This window comes from Oryzias melastigma, linkage group LG4 (assembly GCF_002922805.2).
Source record: "Oryzias melastigma strain HK-1 linkage group LG4, ASM292280v2, whole genome shotgun sequence".
Lineage (NCBI taxonomy): Eukaryota > Metazoa > Chordata > Actinopteri > Beloniformes > Adrianichthyidae > Oryzias > Oryzias melastigma.
The window spans coordinates 25781260-25804094 of NC_050515.1; the positions used below are offsets into that span (position 1 = coordinate 25781260).

At 37.1% G+C, this 22835-nt stretch overlaps 2 protein-coding genes across 2 annotated transcripts; one reads left to right on the plus strand and one right to left on the minus strand.

The window, feature by feature from the left end:
- Positions 1–551: 551 nt before the first annotated feature.
- Positions 552–14609, minus strand: chaf1a (chromatin assembly factor 1, subunit A (p150)). Its single transcript, XM_024278087.2, has 16 exons — positions 14269–14609; positions 13334–13381; positions 11129–11748; positions 10896–10958; positions 10495–10739; positions 10325–10406; positions 10158–10226; positions 9717–9934; positions 8815–8983; positions 8461–8541; positions 4862–4960; positions 3214–3463; positions 1926–2085; positions 1521–1830; positions 1333–1414; positions 552–1200 (listed from the first exon to the last, which is right to left on the minus strand). The coding sequence occupies exons 1-16, from the start codon at positions 14330–14332 to the stop codon at positions 1109–1111; spliced, it is 2652 nt and encodes an 883-aa protein (XP_024133855.1). The 5' UTR covers positions 14333–14609; the 3' UTR covers positions 552–1108.
- A 460-nt stretch (positions 14610–15069) lies between these two features.
- Positions 15070–21752, plus strand: scamp4 (secretory carrier membrane protein 4). Its single transcript, XM_024278086.2, has 7 exons — positions 15070–15318; positions 15774–15800; positions 16110–16238; positions 16372–16528; positions 18155–18256; positions 20372–20489; positions 20598–21752. The coding sequence occupies exons 2-7, from the start codon at positions 15794–15796 to the stop codon at positions 20784–20786; spliced, it is 702 nt and encodes a 233-aa protein (XP_024133854.1). The 5' UTR covers positions 15070–15318; positions 15774–15793; the 3' UTR covers positions 20787–21752.
- Positions 21753–22835: the final 1083 nt, after the last annotated feature.

The following is a 22835-nucleotide window of genomic DNA, read 5'->3' on the forward strand; positions in this document are numbered from 1 at the left end:
AGTAATTGTTCATTTATTTTCAATAAACCTCAACAGTTCTGAATGATCTTATTAACTGAAGTCCAAAGATGAGAGGTTTTGTGTCATCACCACCCATAAATGTTTAAGAGATTAATTTCTATTTTATTTTATTTTTCATCATACAAAGTTTACCAGCTGCCTGTTAATAAACGAGATGTGATTTCTGTACATTTCCAGCAGCAGTGAGGAACATGTTCCTCCACACTGACGGTTTCCTGTAGCTCCAAATCTGTCATGTTGTGATTGGAGTTCAATCACAGATGAAACATTTTCATTATGAAGGTGGACTGCTTTACAGCTTTTCTTTAATAAACAAGGTGTGTCAAAAATGAAGCTTCAGTCTACATTTTAAAAGTTGGTTTGACAAAGAAAGCTACACAACTATGCTGAATGAATTTGTAACACAATGTAACCATCAAATTAAGCTGGGGCCATCTGTGCTTTTATGTAAAAACCAGGTTACCATCTGCCACAAAACATTATTTCTGTCACCAATTACTTTAAATAAGTGTGGACGGCAGTCTGGCAAATAATGCTTAAATTCACCTTTATTATAGCAATGCTTCCATTCATCTCTATAGGCGTCGATTCTGTTCAAGTGCAGTGATGAAGTTGTAGCATCTACTGTCTAGTATGGGTTCAACATGAGCGGTAGAGGAAATGTTAAAGGTGCAGTACTTTTATTTATACTTAATGAATTTATCCTGTTCAAGTATTCTTAGAAAATATAGAATACATATTTATAAAAACACACAGACTGTATCTAGCTGTACACACCACTCCAGTGTGGAATCAGAGATAATTACGTTGATAAATGAACCAAAGGAAATCACAACAATGTACAGATGAATTTGTTCTTCAACCATTTCTATGTACAGTCAGGTGAAAAAGGAAAAAAAAAAAAAGTATACTGGTATGTTTTTTTTTCTACGCTGCTCCTGAACGCAGCACCAAAACCTCTCCTCCCTTCTCAAAGACACTGTTTGCAACTTTTTATGCTTTGTGTTTTCCTGGAGACATGTTCTGGACAGAGTTCTGAACTCATACGGAGGAGCAGACGGTGATCACGATGGGAGCTGTCCAGTCTTCAGGTGCTGGACTCGGGGAGAGCAGATGAATTGGAGGGGGCCACCTCCATGGGACTGTCACTCTCACTGGGGGGGCTGTCTTGGTTGGGACCTAAAAAGAAGTTTAATTAACTGTTAAATTATATAATTAAAAAGAGAAGATGCAAGAATGTGAACACAAAAACCTGAAGATACTGTGCACTTCACCCTATTAGTGAGCAACTATCTCTCCAAGTGAACTGACCGTTGTGTGTGGAAACGATGATGCAGTCGTCCTCATCATCCTCAGTGTCAGCCTGGAAACCATCCGTCTCTGCTGCCTCAGTCTGGAGGGGAAAAGAACTGCAGTCAAATACCATGTTCTTCATCCAGCTGCTAAAGAACATCAAAACTAATCCACCATAAAACCCGGACGGGGTGATCTCCGAGTACCTGCCGTGGTTCAGAACGCCTCTTCATAAACTGTGTTATGGACTGGCTGCCCGTACTCTTCCTCTTGCTGGAGGATGAAGGCATGGAAGGTGTGCTGGGAGGATTCCCCTGAGGGTTTGCAGGAGAAGAGTGTTCTTCACGGGGCTCCTCTCGGGCTCCTGTGGTGAGGTAGGTCCAGTGGCAGGGAACCGGCAGAGCCTCCTGACCGTAACGGGACAGAACCTCCGCGTGCACGTACCAGCAGCAGCGCCGATAGTTTGAACGCTTCTCATAGACCGCGTTGTTCTTGACGAGACGCCTCAGTTGTATTCTGATAAAAGCGAATGAACAGATTACAATCACTCAAATGAAACCGATATCGATCAATGTCGCTTTATAATGAGCTATAGCTAAGCGCTGCGTTACCTGGTGGGAATGTTGTCCGTTTGGCTTCGAGGTGTGACTGAATCCGGAGGGGATGCTGATGCTGCTGAGGAGCTTTGGCGGCAAAACTCCTGAAACTCGGTGATGATCACTTTGCAGCTGTTAACGTTGCCGTGCAACAGCGGCAGAAGCTGACCAAGCACTGTAGGAAGAAATTCAATCATGAAACAAGTTAGTATTAGACCAAGGTTTAGTTTTGGCTTTACAAACTAAACTATAAACCCAAGTGACACATTGAAACTGCGGGCTACTCCCTTGTAAGGGTATTAGAAGCTGTAGTGGTGTCTGAAAGTGTGTGTTTTATTAAAGGAGGAACCTTTAGGTCTTACTGCTGGCTGTACTTCCACCAGTGGGGTGATCCAGGGCAAAGAAATTAATTTCTTCATGTGGGTGTGCTCTCAAGTACAGAGGTTTACATTTAAATCTAAATATTCAGTTGTTTTTCTGATCACTGGCAGCTACACACTAATGTAGAGGACTGGAGACTATTGAGCGACAGCAACGTCTGAATTTGAAAACACCATTTCTCCTACATCTCTCCGCTTGGAGGGGTAAATGTAGGGATAGGGAAGCATTTCGGATTTAGGCATGGTCTTTGACGTACCGGAAGTTTTCGTAACTCTTGTGTTGACGCGATCAATACAAATCGGATTATTGTAATGTAGAGAAAGGTGGATGTTTTTTTCTGCAACAAAATCAGCTAATTTACACCGACCGTGAAAGCCAGGGGAGTCAAACTCAAGACCTCCAGTTGGTTTTCCAGAAATGCTGCATTATCTGCCGCTGATCACCTGGATCGGGTGTGTTAAGCCAATCAGGAGCTTCAACAGCAGGTTGAGTGGAGAACATGTAGGACATCGGCCCTCGAGGCCTGGAGTTTGACACCCCTGGAACATCACTTCTTCATAATGTTGCTTATCAGTAGAAGGCTGCTTTTCTCCACTTAAGAATCCTTAGGAATTATGGTATTTTGTAAACGATTCAAGAGTTTCGGAAGGCAAAAGAATTTAAACACTCAAACTAAAGATCAAAAGAATAAAAAAGGTCATGTCTGTTATGATCTTTCAAATTTTTGTCTAAAGCCACCATACTTTAAATTCAATCATGGATGAAATGTGTTCATTTTTAGTTGATGTTTGGACTCAAAACTCTGTTAACTAAAGAGAAACTACAGCTGAGATCTTCATATAAACAGGTAAAAGTCTCGGACAGACTAGAAAACATAAATGGAGATAAATCTCTGAATATTAACATCCTATGAAGTACTTACAGTGATCTTCTCTCTGAACCCTCTGTGACAGCTCCTCTGGGCTCGGGCTGGTGTCCGCTTTGGGCAAAGGCTCGAACACGCAGACAGCATAGCACTGAAGGATCTCCAGACCATCTCCCTCTCCCTCCCAAACACAGCCTCTGACCACCGGCTCCAGCACCTTCATCTTCTTCTTGCAGGACATCAGTTCATCCCACTCTCTTGCTTTGAGCTTCTGACGCAGTTTCTGTTTTTCCAGATCCCCACTCTCCTGAAATGTTTTACATTTGTTAAAAAAAAGTGGAAACAGCGAAAAGACCAAATATATTTGACATACCAAAAACACATTCTCTCAAAATGCAGTCAAAATAGATGTAATTTAAATTTTTGTTCTTAAAGTGTTTTTTTGTAAGAATTGACAAAAAAAAGAATCAGTCACAGATTCCTCAAGATGTTCCACTTAAAAAGATGACTTTGGTCTGTGATGTTCATTAAATATATACTTCAACTTTGAGACAAAATAGAAGAATCTAGGAAAAACATTGAACGATATTCAAAGAATTTAGTTGTGTCGTGGTGCAGAAAATACACCCCTACAAACAAGCAGTAATTGTGTGCCTCATCACAGACCTGTTATTTTTTTTAAGAAAACCTTCCATCCTCCACTTGTTACCTGTTTGAACTGCATCTGTTTAAAAAGACACCTGAACACAGGCCATAAACTGTCAAGACTGCAACCTCTCCACCATGACCAATATCAAAGAGCTGTCAAAGGACACCTATTAATTAGATCCTTTATCTGAACAACACTATTTGGATGAAGCAATCTAGAATAAGCAATACGTTTGATGAGAGGAGATCAACTGATGGAGCAATTATTAGAAAATGGAAGAAATACTAGATCACTGAGAAATAACATCCATTCTGTTTCAAGGATCTCAATTCCATGGAGGATCTGTGACGGGAGTTAAAAGTCTATGATGCCCACCAACAGCCCCAAAATAACATAAGATCATCTGAGAAGATCTACATTGAAGAATGGACCAAAATAACAGCTAGTGTTTGCAAATTTGGTGAAGATCTACAGGAAACCTTTGACCTGCATCAATGAAAACTAGTTACATTACAAATTATGGAGGAAAACTTTAGTTATAGATCAAACACTTAATTTCTGCTCAATTATACAAATAAATTATTTTAAAATACAAAGAGATTTCCTGGATTTTTTCCTCTGATAAACATTGCAGATTTGACTTCAGACAAGTGCAATGAATTTTTAAAATAGATTTTGAATTTTCACACAATGATTGACAGTCTTTATCTTAATGTTAGACTTAAATATGTACACCCACATTTCTATGAAAATCTGACAGTTTTTAAATAATCAAAATTTAACCCTTTGATGAACATTTAAACTACAGATAAAATAGTCATAAACACTTAAAATGTTTTAGAAAACCTTAACCATGACCAACATCTATCCTGCAGAACTTCCAAACTTGCTTCTATTTAATTTTACCTCGTCTTTATTAACAGCATCAAAGTTTTAATAAATGTTAATTCTTTTAAAAGACACTTATGATCTTGAAACTGAATAAGACTCTTTGTTTGACCAAGTTATAATACATCTTTATGGCAAACATTTGTGGTTAAAAAAAACAAGTAATACCTCCTCCTCTAAGGCCCCTTCGTCTTCTGAGAGATAACCATGAGGAACAAAGAAGCCATCGTCATCATCGTCATCCTCTCCTCCTTCCTCTTCATCCTCCTGTGAAAGATAAAATATATTTTTAAGAATAAATACCAACAGAAAAATTACATTCATTATACTATGCAAGATTAAAAAAAAATAAAGTTTTCCCTCATTTATTACAAATTATGTTCTAAAACAGGGATGTGCAACTCCAGGCCTCGAGGGCCACACGGTCTGCATGATTTCCAGATATCCAAGCCCTACTCATGACTGATTACCTGGTTCCGGTATGTCCAGCCAATTAGAACAATCAAGAGCAGGGGGTGTTGGAAAACATGCGGCCCTTGAGTTCCCTGTTCTAAAACTACCCTGTGATGGGTTAAAGCTGTGAAGTAGTAATCTTTGTTTTTTTACAAAAATCTTATATGTTATAAGGCTGTAAACCCCTCTATACACACCTTGTACACTTTTCTCAGACATACATGAATATTTTCCCAGTTTTTACCTCCTGTTTACATTTTAAGTTCAAACCTTCGTAGAAAAATAAGTCTCGCATTACAGAAAGAAAACAAAGATTTGATTGTGATCAAAGATGCATGTAAATGTGGAAAATTCTATGCATTCTGTACTGGACACATGGCATGGAGGAGATTGACTGACAATGTCAACAGCCCACATTACAGCAAGAGAACACTGTACCCAAAAATTCTTTTGACAAGCATCATTTAATTAATAAGCCACGGTGCAGACATGGTCTTCATCGAGTATAAAATCATCAGAGCATGTTAATGTAAACCGACATATGCAGAACCATCATTGCACACAATCACAGCTATACCAGTGCCAGTGCTCACAGTAGCAGATATTAATGGAGACTCTTTAACGTTGGTCAAAACACACGTGCAAATGCAAGACAACTCACTGGATTTTATTTCTGTAAATACTATTTTACTACAAAGCTGCAACAATGCAGTTTCAGGGGAGAAAAGGAGCCAGCCAAACCTAACACAGTAGTAGCAGTACCACAAAGCTGAGATTGTGGGAATGCTGTTCATGTAGAACAAAAATAAACCAATAACATTTGATGCTTTTTACTAGGGCTGTGGATCATCACTTAGGTGGCGATCCGATTCGATTCACGAATCAAGAGCAACGATTCACGAGTTTAACCATGATTCTTGCTTTTTATTATAATGTTTATTGCTATGTGTGTGTCTATTTACTAGATGGATGAAATTTGAAATTATTTGTATTTAATCATCATTTATACCTTTATTTAGAACAGGTGATCAGAATCAACTAAACTGATTAAAAAAACACAAAGATTCAGATAAAAAGACATTTTTTTTGTCATTTTAAAGTTTTTTGTTTTTCAATCTTCTGGTTCAGCAGTAAAACAACATCAAAAGGATAAAAATCACTTTGTTTTGGGTCATTTAACAACAAAACCTGAAAATGTTCTACACAGTTTTTTTTATCTTCAAAGTTCTTCAATATTTTGCGTTCTAAGCATCACATATTGCTGCAGAGCCCGTATGAAAAAAAAGTATTTTTTTTTCGCAACAGAATCAGCTGATTCACGTTGATTACATCCACCTTTCAGCAGCGCGAGGATGTTTCTTCACAATAAGCTGGAGTTTCGTTAATTACGTCAAATGTTGAAGAGTTATAACCAAAAGAATGAAAACACTGGAGCTAAAGCTCCGATGTTGAAGGTAATTCATTTTTCAGAAGTTATGTCTGTGAGCGGAACTTCAGTCTCAGATTTTGAACAGAAAAAAGCTCTCGCTAGTTTTACTTTGAAAACCGGAAGCTTCACCGTCACGAAGATCTATTTACTTCCGGTGGAAGTACGGCGGCCCTTTCAGCTTTATTTTAGTTCGTAAACTTAAAATCCGACATTAATCTGCATTTCAAAGCAAAAATACATCGTCCCCAATTGACATTTTGATCATCTTTTGCTACAATTTACTACATTTATAAAGATCGCGAATCAGCGATCTTGGATGTCGCGAATATCCGTACTCGAAATTTTGAGAGCAGATCGCGATTACCCGAGCACCAGGATACTCGTTACAGCCCTACTTTTTACCAACTATTTTCATGGAACCGACCTGGAAGAATGACAATCTACACAAGCAGAACGATAACAATGAGAAGCAGTGTCACGATGACCTCACTCTCAGTGAGAGGTTTTATTGAGGCGTGTCAAAATATCTCAGAAATATGTTTCAAATAAAGCAAAGTTAAAAAAAAAAAATAAATAAATAAATAAATAAAATAAAAAAGATAAAAGGCAGTAACTTTGTAATAGTTTAAAATCTTTTAACAGTGGTGAGTCTCTAATAGACACCACTCTCCAATATTCTCCAGGTGTCTGCTACTTTAGATACCGGTCTCTAAAAGTGGCCGGGCTCCTTTATGACCCTCACTCCACACGGTGGATTTGAGTGGTGAGCCAGAGTAGCGATGGCCAAAACCGCTAATTCGATTTAGAGGTTAAAGGGTAACCAAACCATAAATTAACTTTTTTATCTGTTAACTTCTATAAAAGTGAATTTAAAGGTCATGTCTGTTGGTCATTGCCAAATTTTTGACAAATCAAAATAAACATATTTAATTCTTGAAAATATAGTCAAAAACTGTCCGTGTACTTCCCCCCTACAGGTTGAGTATTACAGTTGAATTTTGTGATTGGTCAAACCATTTAAGTACTACATCATTTCAGAAGTACCATGTCATGATCTTTAGCTCCAGCAGTGATAACAGTCCTGTTCCCCAATATGACTGGATTTTCACATTTCAGCTGTGGGTGGAGTCAGCCTCCAACATCCCTGTTTGGTTACCCTTTTAACTTCGTGACAAACACCAAAGAACATTCTGGTGAAGAATCTGCATGACATGTTGGGGTGGATCCTAAACATATCTGAGAGTGGCACAAGCAGACGGGTGATATTGGGAAGACGGCGCAAACAATTTCCTGGTGGAAGTACAAAGAAACCAAGCGATGAATTAGAAGGGCTGGTTTGAACGTGGATTATTGCACAAAGATGGAAAGGTACAAGTGTCTCCAGGAAAATGATCCACATGAAAGCAACGAAGACTTTTGATGCTTCAAAGAGAAAAGAACATTCACAGTCAGTGCTAATCAAAACAATGCTCTCATCATTTCAGTAAATCCTGAAACGATCACCTGAATCACAAATTGAATTCATTAGTCATCACCATTCTGTGCGTGATGGAAGTAAACGCTGTTTCTAATAAACACTTGGCCGGCTGCCAATTTTTTTGGAATAAGCGCTGGGGCCACTAAAGGCAGAAAAAAGCCATGTACCTACATCTTTGCAAAAGTTCAGATGTTATTGGCTTTTATGGGCAAAATGCCGACAGGGTGCAGAGGTCAGCAAAATCAAGGTGTCTTATTTCCAGGTAGGAAAAGAGTTCATAAAAATAACTAATTTCACTAAAAATAAGTTCTTTAGTGTGACAGAGCTAATATATGATCATAAATATAGATATAGTTTATCTGAAAGGCTTAAGAATAGGACGATATAGACCATTTAAGTAAATCTTACTCCTTCGCTGTGAGACAGGGACTCTCCTGGTTCTTCTTCTTCCCATTCTTCATCACTGTCCACCTCATAGTCAAGCAAATCCTGTAAGAGGACAACTGCTCAATTAATTCCAATGGTAACTCTGTACATTTGTCCATAAAGAAATTTAAAGTGAAAAAAAGCAAAGGTATGTGCTTAAAAAAACAATGTAACAGAAGATGTTTTCAAAAAATTAACAAGTAATAGTTTCCTTTTTTTATTCAACTAAATATTAACTTTATTATCACATTTTGTGAACAAATAATTTGTCAGTAAATATTAAACCACAACTGTGATTATTCTGCTTAAGGGTTTTACTTCAGAAAACCAGTTTACCTTGTCTTGTTTGAAGGGGCAGCGAGGGGAAATATTTGAACTCTTTTTACTCCAGGTGCCCCAGTACGCAGGACGGTAGTTCTCATGGAACTGCAGCAGTTTCATGGGTCCGTAGCGTTTGCGATCCGGCACTCCATCAGGTTTTGGCCCTTCTGCAACTATGCAGTCACTGAGGAAACAGGTCAATATGAAAGTGTTAAAAGATAGGGTGGGAAAAAAAGAAAACACAGAGTAAATGCATTATAAAGTTGGTTTTAAAACTAAAATATGAATGGATTTGCCATTAATTCTTGTTTGCTTGTTCACATGTCAAACATACACTTGATTACTTTGAAGAAATACAAAGAATCTGGAACACTTCACCTGGACTGTTCAGTACCAGGTATTTATCTCTGAGTCGCACTGTGGAAGTTTTGACTAAAGATGTCCTGGATTGATTTTAGGCCAGTGAATCGGATCAAAATGAGCCAATATTGACTTTAAATCGTATCGTCAACCACAAATTATATTAATTGAATTGTTTCTAAAATGAATATTTATACACATATATAGCATATGTGCGCATTTCTGATTCAGTCTCATTTTGAGGGATTCTTTAAATGTGTGGAGTAAAACCTAAAGGTTTTAAATCTCTAAATTCAAACTCTAAGATTACAACATTAAAACACATTGTGACACATTCTAAATTATTGGGATGAGTGAATAAATAGACTTTCTTTTGCCAATATTGTAAATATTTTGCACTGACTTTAGAAATTAAAATCTACCCGCTCCTTTCTCAAGCACTTTATTGTTTTAGTTTTGTTTGGTGTGTCTATTTTATTTTGTGTTTGAAAATATTATATAGCAAAAAAATGCATTAATTCTGGGAAAAGGAAAAGGAGTGACTGTTCTTATTTTACCTGGGTGAGTCTGTCTGTCTGACTTTGGTGGCTCCCGATTGTCGTGGTTTTTTCCCAATCCAGTCCTCTAGTGCGTTTCCCTTTTCTGCAGGGTTCAATAAATAGTGGTCCAGGTCCTCCAGAACAGAGTCAATGCACTGAACACGGGTCAACGGCGCCAGAGCCATGTTTTCTTTGATCTCAAATGGAGCAAATTTCCCACACGCAGCAGCAAGAGTCTGCAGTTGAAGAGAAATAAAAATTGATTTTTACAAATTCAGAAGAATCTCAAAAGGGGGAAACAACCTACAAGACTTTAAGAGACATTAGATCAGAGCATTATTACTTCTCCAGAAACATTTTTAAACTTGACAAAAAAATACAAATGCCATTACAAAAAGGAAAAAGTCTTATATTTAACTAAAAATAAAGTCTTTAGTAAAACTGTGAACACCGACAAACCTTTGGAACCTGTTGGGTTTTGGATTTCTGTAGAAACCGAGTTATTTCTGCTTTCTCAGCTTTCACACGCTGCAAAAATGATGAAAAATTAATTTTTTTAAAACTATTTTCAACAGACCTTAAAATGCACATTTTACTGCCTTAAAAAAGAAGGTACTCAAACTCACATCCTTCTCTTCTTTCAACCGTTTCTCCTCTTCTTTCATTCGCTTTTCTTCTTCTTTCTTACGTTTTTCTTCAAGTTTTGCTCTGAAATAATATATTTCATTAAGTGTGTGGCTTATTTTTAACATTTGGGTAATAGGGGAAACATTTAGTCAAACAGGACATGACTTACTCTATCTTAGACTTTCGCAGTTCTTCTTTTGCTTTGACCCTTTCTGCCTTTTCTTTTTCGTCTTTTTCCTTTTTCTCTCGTTTTTCGCGCTCATCTTTTTCTTTTCTTTCGCGTTTCTCCTTTTCTCGTTTCTCCTTCAGCTTGCGGGCCTCCTCCTTTTTCTTCTCCTTTTCCGCTTTGGCCTCTTCTTTCTGCCGCTCCTTCTCCTGTCGCAACCGAAGCCTTTCCTCCTGTTCCTGCAAACTCTAAATGCACATTTTTACAAAATATTAACAAATGAAGCAGATGCTGTAGATTAAAAAAAAATATGTTTTTTTGTGTGTGAAATTTTAAACAAAAAAATGTGAGGATTTAACAATCCTACAATAAGTATTCAACAGGTTGTAAAATGCAGATCTCACCTTCAAAGAGCGTCTTTTTGCGTTTTTCTGACCGGACGGTAAAGTCGGGGTGCTTTGCATCTCCTGTAACATAACCACAAAAAGCAAGACCCTTCCGTTAAGAACTATATTAGCTAGATTTAGATACAATGCATTAATTTTCAATATTTGTGTGGGGGATTCTTTTTTTAAATGGAATAATAACTTGAATTTGGGCAGTTCTGACAAAACCCCTTCTACAGATTCACTCATACCTTAGGTGTTCTGGTGGGTGTAGCGTCACCAGCTTCCTTGTTTTCTGGAGAACTTTCAGATAGCGGGCTGCCCGGGGAAGCAGACTGTGTGGACCTGTTTTCGGAACTAGAGACATTTCCTGACTCGTTCTGCTCCTCCGGCTCGCTGTTGGAGTCCTGTGTTGTGTCAAGCTGTGATGTCGAAGCTGGAGGATCTTCTGCTTCCGACTGCTCCCCTTCATCATCACTAATTGTTACAGAGTCTGAGCTGCGTGGTTTCGAAGTGTCCTCAACATTGAGGGGTTGCTCAGAAGAGGCTGGTTTATCCTTGGCACAAAGTTTGCTCTTTGCTGGATGACAAGCGGCTGCAGGGGGGGTAAACCCTTTAATTGGAGACGACTCTGCGGTTAAATCAATGATCACCTTTTCATCTGAGGGCGGGAGGTGCCTGCGACTAAAGAAACCATCAATTGGACCTCGACCGTTAACTAAAGGTGGCCCACTGCGCTCAGATAAAGGTGTTGACACGTTTTCATTGTGTTCGTCTGAGTCTACTGGTTGGGGGCAGGCAGGGGCACGGGGGCGCTTTGGCGGCTGGTTCTCCTTAGGTTCAGTGTTAAGACGCTTGAATGGGAGACGAGCTGGAAGCAAAACAAAACATTAGACATTAAGGAGGGCCAGGAAGGTACATTTCAAAACTAGATTTAGAACGGATTCTTTCGTTTTATTATTTGATTTAATAAAATTAATATAACTTTTTTATTCCATTTTGAGGGTTAAGGAAACATATCAAACTTATCATAGTACTACAAATGTTCATTCCGATAGTATTATATATAATCTAATAATAATAAAAAAAATTTTATGAACTTAAAGACCCACTGATAAAATTGGGTTTTGGTGTTTTTAACATGTTCTTGTGGCATATTTCTCATGATGGAGGATATATTAAGAAAATTAAAATACAAATCTAGTTTCTTTTCTTTTTTTAATTGTGAATCAGAAGCAAACAGAAAATTGCTGTTTGAAGAAGCTTGTAGATGTGATGTAGAGCCTTCAACAGGAAGCCAAAAACTCCCTGCTCCATTTTGATGCATCAGCTTGTAGACAACTAGATACATGTACGCCTTTGTTTTTCTCATCTGAGCTGACTGTACGGCTGGACAGCTCCAATATTACTCGCCATTTTTGTTGAACTGGTAACGTTCAGTTGGGATTGTGACAGGCTGTAAGCTAGTGGGAGAGCGTGTAAAAAGATGGATGATGAGAAGTTGGGGCGGGCTTACTCCACACCAATGATCCCGCCCACAATTCAAAAGCGTATTTCTAATGAACTTATTCTGCTTTGCAGAAACTATGCCCTAGAAAACAACAGATTTTTAAAAAAATTGCCTAAAACCATCAAAATCATAATTAAAAGATTTTTTTAAATAGATTAAAGGATAATTGCAGTAGGCCTTTACTATATATATTAGGGCTGCCACAAACGACTGTTTTGATCGTCCACTAATCACTGATTATTTTTTGCAATTAGTCGACTAATCAGGTCATGCGCAAAGTGGATGTAAAGCCCACATCTTAACCATCAATAGCTTTTAACCAACTAAAAATAAAGATATATTTTATTAAACTTTTAATGAATCGTGCAGCCTTTGTCCTTCATTAGTTTCTGGTATTTAAACAAGATTAACCCTTTAACACCGGAGTTCCAGTGTTTTTTTCTTTGATGTATTGTAACTTTTCATCTGTTAACACGATCAAAGGAACCCCAGTAGATTCTGAAGTAGAAAAGTATGTTAAAGATTTTGTGTTAAAGCGTCACCAGCGATGCCTCGGGTGTTAAAGGGTTAAATCAAATGAGGTTGGCCATTAGAAACAGGGAACTATTTTTCACAAAAGATTAAGTTTTGGTCTCATTGACTCAAAGCTGAACGCTCACAACTTTGTTCAAATTTACTACACTCCGATGTAAAGTAACGACTAATCGACTATTAAATTAGTCGTCAACTATTTTAATAGTTGATATGTAGTCGATTAGTCAACTAATCTAATATATACATATATACTTAAATAATTATTGTCCAATTTGAATCCAAGTGACTTTAATGTGTGAGAGATGTTTTATTTTTATTCTTGGACGTTAACATTTTTTCAAGTTATTCCTCATGATAGTTTCATTTTTTATATAGATACACATCAATATGTTTTTTTTTTAAGTGTACTTACCTTGAATTAATTTTTTATTGGCATTATTATTGGATTTGCAGTCCATGCCTGAAAAGGAAACAAAAACAGGAAGATCAAAGGAAGAATGTTTACAGGAAAACTCTAATAAGAAATACAGCAAATACATGAATACGGCCAGCATTAACACAGTTCTTCATAAACATATAGAAACATAAAAGCTAAATATTACTGGCACAAATATGACCAAATCCTAAAAACAAAAAGGTCAATAAAACCACAGGTTTATTTGGATGATTTGTTCCAGAAAGTAACAACAAACGTATGCCACTGTATTGATTTAGTAACTCAACACTTTTAGAGTTAAATTGTATTACAGAATTTGTAACAAATAGTTGATAACTGCGTGTAGACTTTACATCATAACAATGAGTGTTTGGTTTGCTCTCCCGCCAACGGGTGCAGGGCTGCTAAAGGCCCAGACTAGCAGAGTCCGCGGGGCACCGGGTCTGTCAGCCACAGACAAGAATGCCTCCCTTTTACTTCCTATCAACCACAGACAGCGACTGCAACTTAATTTGACAGAACAAAAGTTGCAAGCGATACACTTATGGAACTGTCAAGCCGACAACACAAGTTTTACGACCAAACTTTTTAGCTTTCGCCCTCGGAACTAATATCAACTCACGAACGTGATGGGACTAGCTTCTCAGCTAAGTCTAGGAAACTGGCCTGCCATCGCGCGCACGCGAATAACATGTAGCAAACCTTAAAAATATGTTCTACTGACTGTTTTAATGTGTCTATAAAAGATGAGTGTGTTTAATAAAGTTGGTAAATCGGTGTCAAATTGACCCAAAAAAGTTGCTCATAACACATTATGTATTTACACAAGGGTTAAAAACACGACCCACTTCTCAAAGCGTACTTGCGTGAATGTTAGAAAACTCTTTGTTAGCTAACAGAGACGACATTACCTCCTTTGAGTGGAGTCGATGCTGCCAAATGTCCGTCCACTGATGGGTTTTCCGCCGCCAACATCCCAACCACAGAGCCGGGTCTAGGGTCGCTCCGGCGCACTTCAGCACCCAACTTTAACACTAAACGACAAATAACTCGCTCCCGTGATAGTACAATAACTATATGAACGGAACGTACTTTTTACTTTATTTAAAATAAAACATATCTCTGTGTCCAGCAGAGTCCCTCTGTGCTGCCTTGATTTCGCCCTACTGTGAACCTCGCGCTCCCGAGTCGGAATTGGCGGGACTTGATTCCCTTCCGCCAGAAACCTTCTTTTTCTTTTAAATGACTGTCAAAAGACATGACGTTTGCTCACTACCGCCACCGTCTGGCTGGAGTGTTAAATGCAGATAGATCCTGCTTTATAGTTTTAACTTTATAATTATAATAATGGGTGTTTAGCTGTTCTTGTGGGATTTTTATTTCTCACCAACAACTTTAATATATGCAATATAATAGCAGTAGACACTATAGCCAATGCCTGGAAATCAGTTAAAGATTTAATGTCCTTGTCAGTGTTGTGTCACACTGGAAATACAATAAAAACAAAGTTATTTCAGTCAAGATCTAGTTTTTTTAGGTTGTTTAATAAATATATTCTTAAAGAATAATGTCTTGTAGTCATAACTGCATTCTTTGAGACGATATACATAAAACCTGCTCTTGTTTTATCTAATAAGTTCGCTGTCTTATGGTGGATGTTAGCATAATAAACTTTTGACAGTAACGGCTCTGAGTGGAATCTGACTATGGGCGGATTTGGGGTCATGTTACAGTCACGCGTTTCCCGTTTGCCGCCCAGACAACTCCTGGACTTTGTAGTTCTGATCATCCCGCCGGCACATTGAGAAAAGAGGAAGGGGGCAAGTCGGGAACTACAAAAGGGCAAACCGTGACGCGCAGCCGCAGAACGTTTGAAAGGGGGGTCGAAAAAGCGCATCCTGAATGATTTCTGGATCTCTGAAGTTGTCGACGGAAGCGAGAGGAGATAAGAAGTTCTTGCGGTACATAACGTATTTTCTTTGTATTTTATGCTGTCTTTCCCACTATTTCTGTTAATATTTTTGTCGACAAATGCTAACAGATAATTAAAAAATGACCAAAGATAGAAAAAGAAAGACGGTTAACTCATTTTTACGAGCTGTAAAGTACTGCACATACTAGGGTACAAGTAAAAGATAAAAAATTAGCCAACATATAGAAAATTGTTATATTTGTGTATTTTAAAGCGTGTACCAGTTTCACTGAAGTTTGCGTGTTTAGTAACGTAACGGTGTGTAGTTAATTGAAGTCACTCCTGTGCACGTTGAAGGCCACTATTAGTATGGTGTGCAGCAACATAATCTATGCACAAAAACAAGTATACACTTTCAATTCTATTTATTTTTTTAATCTCCAGTTATGCTTGAATGTATAGTGATAATTTTTATGCTTTTTTCTTGTTTCTATTATTTTTTAGGAAAGACGCAGGATTTCAAAATGACAGGTTTGAATTTTAAATAATCAGTTGTGCATCTTTGGTGGTGGATTTTAGACCTACTTTAACCCTTTAACACCAGAGCTTCAGTATTTATGTTCGTTGATTTACTGTAATTATTTTAAATATTTAACACAAGCCCCAGCAGATTTGAAGGTTTTCTCCTTCAGGTTGAAAAGTTACAGTATGTTAAAGATTTTGTGTTTAAGGGTCACCGGCAGTGCCTCAGGTGTTAAAGGGTTAACGTTTCCTAATTAAATATGTAAATGAAAAAGATAAGACCCAAATGTGCTGATGGAACTTTGCATTCCTTTTCAGAAAGAGCAAATAACTTTCCTCCCCTGCCTAAATTTCTAAGAATAAAACCATGCTTCTACCAGAAGATTGATGAAGAAATTCCTGCTCAGTACCAGCAACTGGTGCACAGAGTGTTCACGCTGTGGATAAGTAAGTTATTAAGGAAATCTTTTGTCACTTTGTTAGAACTACTCTCTGTTTTTTTTCCTTTGTCATGTTAAAAAGTTTCTCACTTCTCCTTTTTCTGTCTTGTCTTTCCTCTATTCCTTTCCTCCATCTGCAGTGTACTCAGGGACGCTTTTTCTAAACGTGATTTCATGCATTGCTTGGTGGGCAGGAGGTGGAGGGGCCACTAACTTTGGCTTCTCCTTGCTTTGGCTCATCCTCTTCAGCCCCTGTAGTTACACCTGCTGGTTCAGACCTCTCTACAAAGCTTTCAGGTTGGTTCTAATGCAGTCAAACAGATCGCTTAAGATGAACTTTAGATTGTTTACTTAAAGTCCCACTCCATCTATATTTATTTTTTATTATAAAATTGTTCCAAGTGGTCTTTAAATTAGGATTATGTAGTTTTTTGCCAAAATAAGTTATATTTTCTGGATTGTGCGCAGTTGGCTATTTTCCCATCAGCACTTTTACATTCTCTCCTGCTAGCTTATAGCACCTCACAAACCCAATCTAACCCAAATATCAGAGCCATGCACCTGTACAGTTTTGAGATAGATGACAACTCCGATGAGGAAAATGAAGACGTGCACAGATCTATTTGCAAGTGGATGCAGCCAAATGGAGTGGAGAAAGGAGGTTTTGGCTCACCCATGGCAGTAGCTGCGTCACATACCCAAGCTTTTTAAAATCTGCTCTTGATCCAATGAGATTTAAATAAAGAAATACTCAGAAACATATGTCCTCCGTCATGAGGAAAATGCTGCAAGAATATGTTAAGAACACAATAAACGGGATTTTCAATCCCATCGCTGCATCGGTAATGTTAGGTTGGGGGTATGAGGGGCTGTGAACTAGTGGGAGAGCATGTAGGTGGGTGATAGGAAGTGGAAATGGGCTTACGCCACAGCAATTGTTCCACCCACAACTCAGAGGTGAATTTCTAATGAACTCCTGCCACTCTGCAGAAATTGTCCTTGAAAATGACACTTTTTAAAAAAAGATTTTGGCTAAAAACGCCATAGTCATAATTAAAAGACAACTGGAAATGCTTTGACAATAAATCCAAAGGTGATTGGAGTGGGATGTTAACATGTAAAATGACTGTAATTGGCTAAGAAAGCTGAAATGTCAAAGTTACGTGTTTACTGTAAACAGATGGCACTTAAACAAAATAACCTTGGTATACAATGTGTGAAAAATAGTCATAGAAAGTCTAGAAAAGTAAAAAAGTGTGATTATAATCGATTAACCTTCTCAAGCTTGTAATTGCGTTGGCTGTTCAATATGATAAGTTCACTACATCCTGTTACAACCTAAGATCATGTGTTTGCCCAGAACCGGTTTGTTTTCTTGAATTGTTTTAACAACATCATTAAGCAAACAAGTTCATATTTTTTTTCTTTGTGCTACAAGATAATGTGTAAACGTGTTAATTCATTAACAATTTTTTTTCTGCGCTTCTTTTGTTTCTACAAGGGTTCTGTGTCCTTCTGAACAAGGAACATAAACATGTATTTCATTGTAGAGAATGATGTAGAGAGGTTAATGATTTGTGACGGATTTACTCCCTCTGGGTCAGGGTGGAGGCGTTTCCTTGTCAGTGTAAAAGCTAGATTATTTTGATATTTGAAGCCCCGTTCCTGCAGGGCGCCGCTGTGAGGAAGCACTGATTTTTTATTTTTTTGCAAGACAAATCTATAATTTGATCATTAACGTGATCATTATTTGAATTATTTAAAAATTGCCTTAAAAAATGTATCGTGTTGAGACGGCATCTCTAACTGATTTTCTGCTTTTGACACACCTTGGTTAATCCAAGACTGAAGCACTGCAAGAAAATCCATGATCTTCTGTGGTGTAATTCCTCTGTGTTCTCTCTGTTTCTATGTGCTGATCAGGGCTGATAGCTCCTTCAACTTCATGGCCTTCTTCTTCATCTTTTTCCTCCAGTGTGTGTTGGCTCTTATTCAGACTTTAGGTATCTCTGGCTGGGGAACATGGTAAGTTTAAAATAAATAAGTTTAATTTTTACTTCTATGCATACTTTTATCAGAGAATCCTTTTTTTTACATTTAGTAAATTACAGAGCAATTTCCTGCAGTTAAGCTCCACTTGTGTTAGCATTTCCATGCCTGCTTTGTTGTGCCATCATTCTACTATTGTTTATTATAAACATAAAAAATGAATGAAGAGACGATGCATGTCAACACTGCTAATGCTAAACACAAATGTATTATTGCTTTTTATTTGAGCAAATCTCAAATGCTTGAAGGGCTGTTGTTGCTTAATAAAAACAACAAATAGTTAGTAATATACAACAGAGTATTAAGGCCACCAAAACATAAAAAAATAATAGGGAATAAAGTTCTAAAATGATGATAAAAAACTTCTGTATTTTACAAGGATAAAGTCATAGAATTATGAGTAAAAGAGTTAATATTTCACAATAATAAATTCATTTAATTTTATAAGTTATAAATAAGAAATGTATGAGATTTAAGTCTTACATGTATAAAATAATAGTCTGTTAGCTAAGAAAACATAAACACAAAAATGTCATGTATGAGAGACGTTGAGCGCATTGGCTGTCATTCAGCATTTGTTCACAAATAAGAAAGTTTGAGTCAATATGAGGACATTGAACAGAATTTGTAGTAAACTGGACTTCTTTAGAAGAAGATTCTTGATTTACAAGGAGTAGATTTTCAGCAGATGTATTGTTTATGCCGTCTGCAATATAGAGCACATAGATTCCTGTAATAAAAATGAATTGATACATTTAGTCAGCATGGAATGTGGATGAAAGTTTACACAGCCAAGTATATTTTTGAAAAAGCAAGGCTTTTTCATCGTTAAACTGCACATCTCCCAATTTTTTTGCTTATTTTAGTTAAATTATAACAATTGTCTAATAAATTTGAGGCGATTCATGTAAAATTATGACTTGTTCGTAATTATCCAACTTTATTCTTGTGAAATTATGATTGTTTTTTTCATAATTATGCAATTTTATTCTTGTAAACTTACACCTTTTTCTCATTATTTCACAACTTTATTTTATTAAAATTATTTTTCATAATTTTGCGGCTTTACTCTCGTACATTTTTATTGTTTTTTTCCTCATAAATTTACAACTGTATTCTCAAAGATTTAGAACTTTTTTCTCATTAAAATTACGACTTCTATGTCATAAAAATTGACATTATTCCTGTAAATGTACAAGTATGTGTAATTTATTACTTTTTTCTCATAAATTTTTGTCTTTATTATTGTCAAAATATTATATTTAATTTGTGCCTAATTTAATTTTACATCCTTATTCTCGTAGATTTGACTTTTTTCTCATAATTTTTGTGACTTTATTCTCCTAAAATCACAGCTTTTTTTTATAAATATACAACATTATTCTCATAAACTTACAACTTTTTTCACATAAGTTTGCGACTTTATTCTTGTAATTCTTTTCCTATTTTTCTCATAAATTTACAACTTTTTTTTCTCATAATAATGTAATTTTTCTCATACATTTTTGACTTGTAAAATTATGAGATTTTTCTCATAATTTTGCAACTTTATTCTCATAAATTTAACATATTTTACATTTTTGGTAGCCTTAGTAAAAACAACTGCCAGTTTGCAAAATCTCATCTTTGAAAGGTGTTAAATGATTGACAACAACTACTAAAATACATAGCTTCCATTGTAATTAGGTTGTTCTGTTGTCTAAAAAACCTTTATTTCTATAAATATGAGTCTTTACTTTTTGTTTTTTGGATCTATTTTTGTTTGTGTATTTTTGCAGACTGTTTACCCTTCCCTGGGTCTGTATTTTATTAATTTGCTCTGACCCTGATGCTTTTACAGCAGAGTCTGATGATTCTCCCCGTTTTAAAAGCTGCATTGAGTGTCTTAACTGAACACATGCTTGCAATAACCCTCCCACTGACTGTATGGCTTTGAAGGCGCCATATTTAGTCAGCTGACTGTTTCTCCCTTTGCATCTTGGCTTGAGTCATTTTAAAAGTCTGACAATGTTTGTGTTAAAGTCACTTGAGTGTGCTGTCTGATACACTAACCCATACCACCTCCATTTCACTCTCACCGACACATCAAAGCGGCTGGATTGCCACAGTGATGTTTTTCAGCACCAATGTGGGCTCCGCTATAGTGATGCTTATCACGGCTCTGCTCTTCACTCTGGTGACTCTTTTAATGGTATTGGTTCTCATCAAGGTTAGTAAAACACGAAAAAGCACTCACGCTAGAGTGCGTCCTTACTCCTCACTCATGTCTGATTGCATCTCAAGAACACTTAACGAGCAGAGTGGTCTCATGCTGCAGGTGCACAGATTGTACCGGGGTGGCGGCGGCAGCCTGGAGCGCGCTCAGGAAGAGTGGAGCACTGGTCTGTGGAAAAACGCTCCGGTGAGGGAAGCTGGACTCAATGCTGTTGCTCACACAGCACAAGGCCCCAGTTTGCCCGAGTACCCCGCTTCTGTACCAAGTTACCCTGACAACAGCAACTGGTAATGGCTGAGAATCACCCCTAGATGGCGACGGGTGATCAGCCATTTACACTGTGCTTGAAGAAGCAGTGATGGGTGTGTCTTAAATAAGAGAACTAAAGCAGTTATAGTAGGTTCTCTTCCAGAGTTCATTAGAAAAAAAATGCCATTCCATTTCAACTTTGTTTACAAAAAGTTTATAAGAATGGATGAGTACAGTTCTCTGGTTGAAGAACTGATTTATTTAGGAAGTTTTTTGGATAATAATTGGATTTTCAAATAGGAGAGTGAACCATTACATAGGTGTGTATAGAGCATGTGCCTTATGGAACTCAAAGATCTGAATTCTTGGTGTGGTCATGAATTTTTTTGTATAAAATCACCTCCATGCTGCATGGTTTCTGTATGGTGCAGCTGTTTGCTTCTATTCCAGCTTTATTTTTGATATTCACCTATATGTTTTAATACGACCCACACATTATGCATGGGAAAAATGTCTTGCCTTAACAAATGCAGCTTTTTTTGTTTTTTTTTAGTGAAATCCGATATATGCTTCAGTGAAGCAACTATTCTTTATTTTACTGATGTGCCAAAACACACCTCTTTCTATTTTGATACTGGAGAAGGTCACACCCAAAGTAGGCTGTGTGCTTTAGTGCTTTATTCTCCTATTTTTTTGTTTTTCTGGAGCTTCTTTGTTTGGCTTTGAGCAGTCTGAGAAATCCCATCGACTGCTCTTAGTGTTGTTACTATCTCTGCATGTAGGGTTTTTTATGTGGGGCATGACTCGCCTGTCAAAGCTTGTATGAAGTTTAAACTCTAACTAAGAGAAAATAAGTGTGCATTACCTATTGTTACTAAAGTGTCTTCTGTGGCTGACTGCCAAATTTAATATCACATTTGTCTGTCATTTTACCATTGACACAAACCAACACTAATGTGACATTTAAATACTATTGCAAGATTTCAATAAACATTGTTGTTCACATCATCTGTGTGTTAAGTGATATATGATTGAAAGGAAGAAAACGAATAGATTTCTGTGTTGTTTCCTATGTCCAATTAGAAAATGTCCTATTAGGATCTTTGTCTTTTTGCTTTATAACACCCTAATATAGCCTAAATAATAAAGGTCAGTCATCTGTAATAAACTACATAAAAATAATGTGACTTAGTTAAAAGCTGTTTAGTTTTCAGCACATCCCCTCAGTGGTCGCCACAGCATACCAGCATTCATTGATTGTACGCCGGAGCCCTTCCTGACACAACCCTGTGTTTGTAGACCCAGACTTGGACCCGCTTGTGGCGGTCGACCTCAGATCAGAAGATTGCAGGTACAATTATGATGTTGAAGTGTCCTGAGGAAGATACTGAACCTCACATTGCCTCTGGCGGTTAAAGGTTGCCGCCTGTGTGTGGCAGCGGAGGCACCAACAATCTGATGCATGAGCGAAGGGGACTGTAAAGCGCTTCAGGCCTTCAAGAAAGAAAAGCGCTATACAAGTATACACCATTTAAATGTGGGTTAAAATTGATTTGAATTTAAATACTTGATTGATCTTTTACTTTAGGCACTGAACAACTGGAAACGGTAGAAAAAAATATTCCTATACAATCTTTTTTCATTTTGAAGCAATATTAAAGTGTATTGACCTAATTTAGCACTAAAAAAGTTACTTTATACAAATAATTCAGCTTCTTGACTGTTTCAGGGTTTGGGACATTTGTAAATGTCAGCTGACATTTACAGGTGACACTCATAAGAATTATTATTTTTTTTACTTTGTTGTTTTAATGATACAAATGAATGCCAGAGCAAAGGTATTGTTGATGGAAAGGTAAAGAAAAAAAGTCAAATACAGATTTTCTGGATTTTGCTATTAATTTCTTTCAAACAAGAAATTAATTGATCTCTACATTTATGGATCGATTATTGATCTATTAAGTTTAGATCATTCAGATCGATTAATCAAATGTATCAACTCAGCCCTATGTTTTACTACCTTTCTTGCAGGTCCAAAGTGCTTTACAGTCACAGTTCCATTCACAGACTGATGGCGGCTCCGCTGCCAAT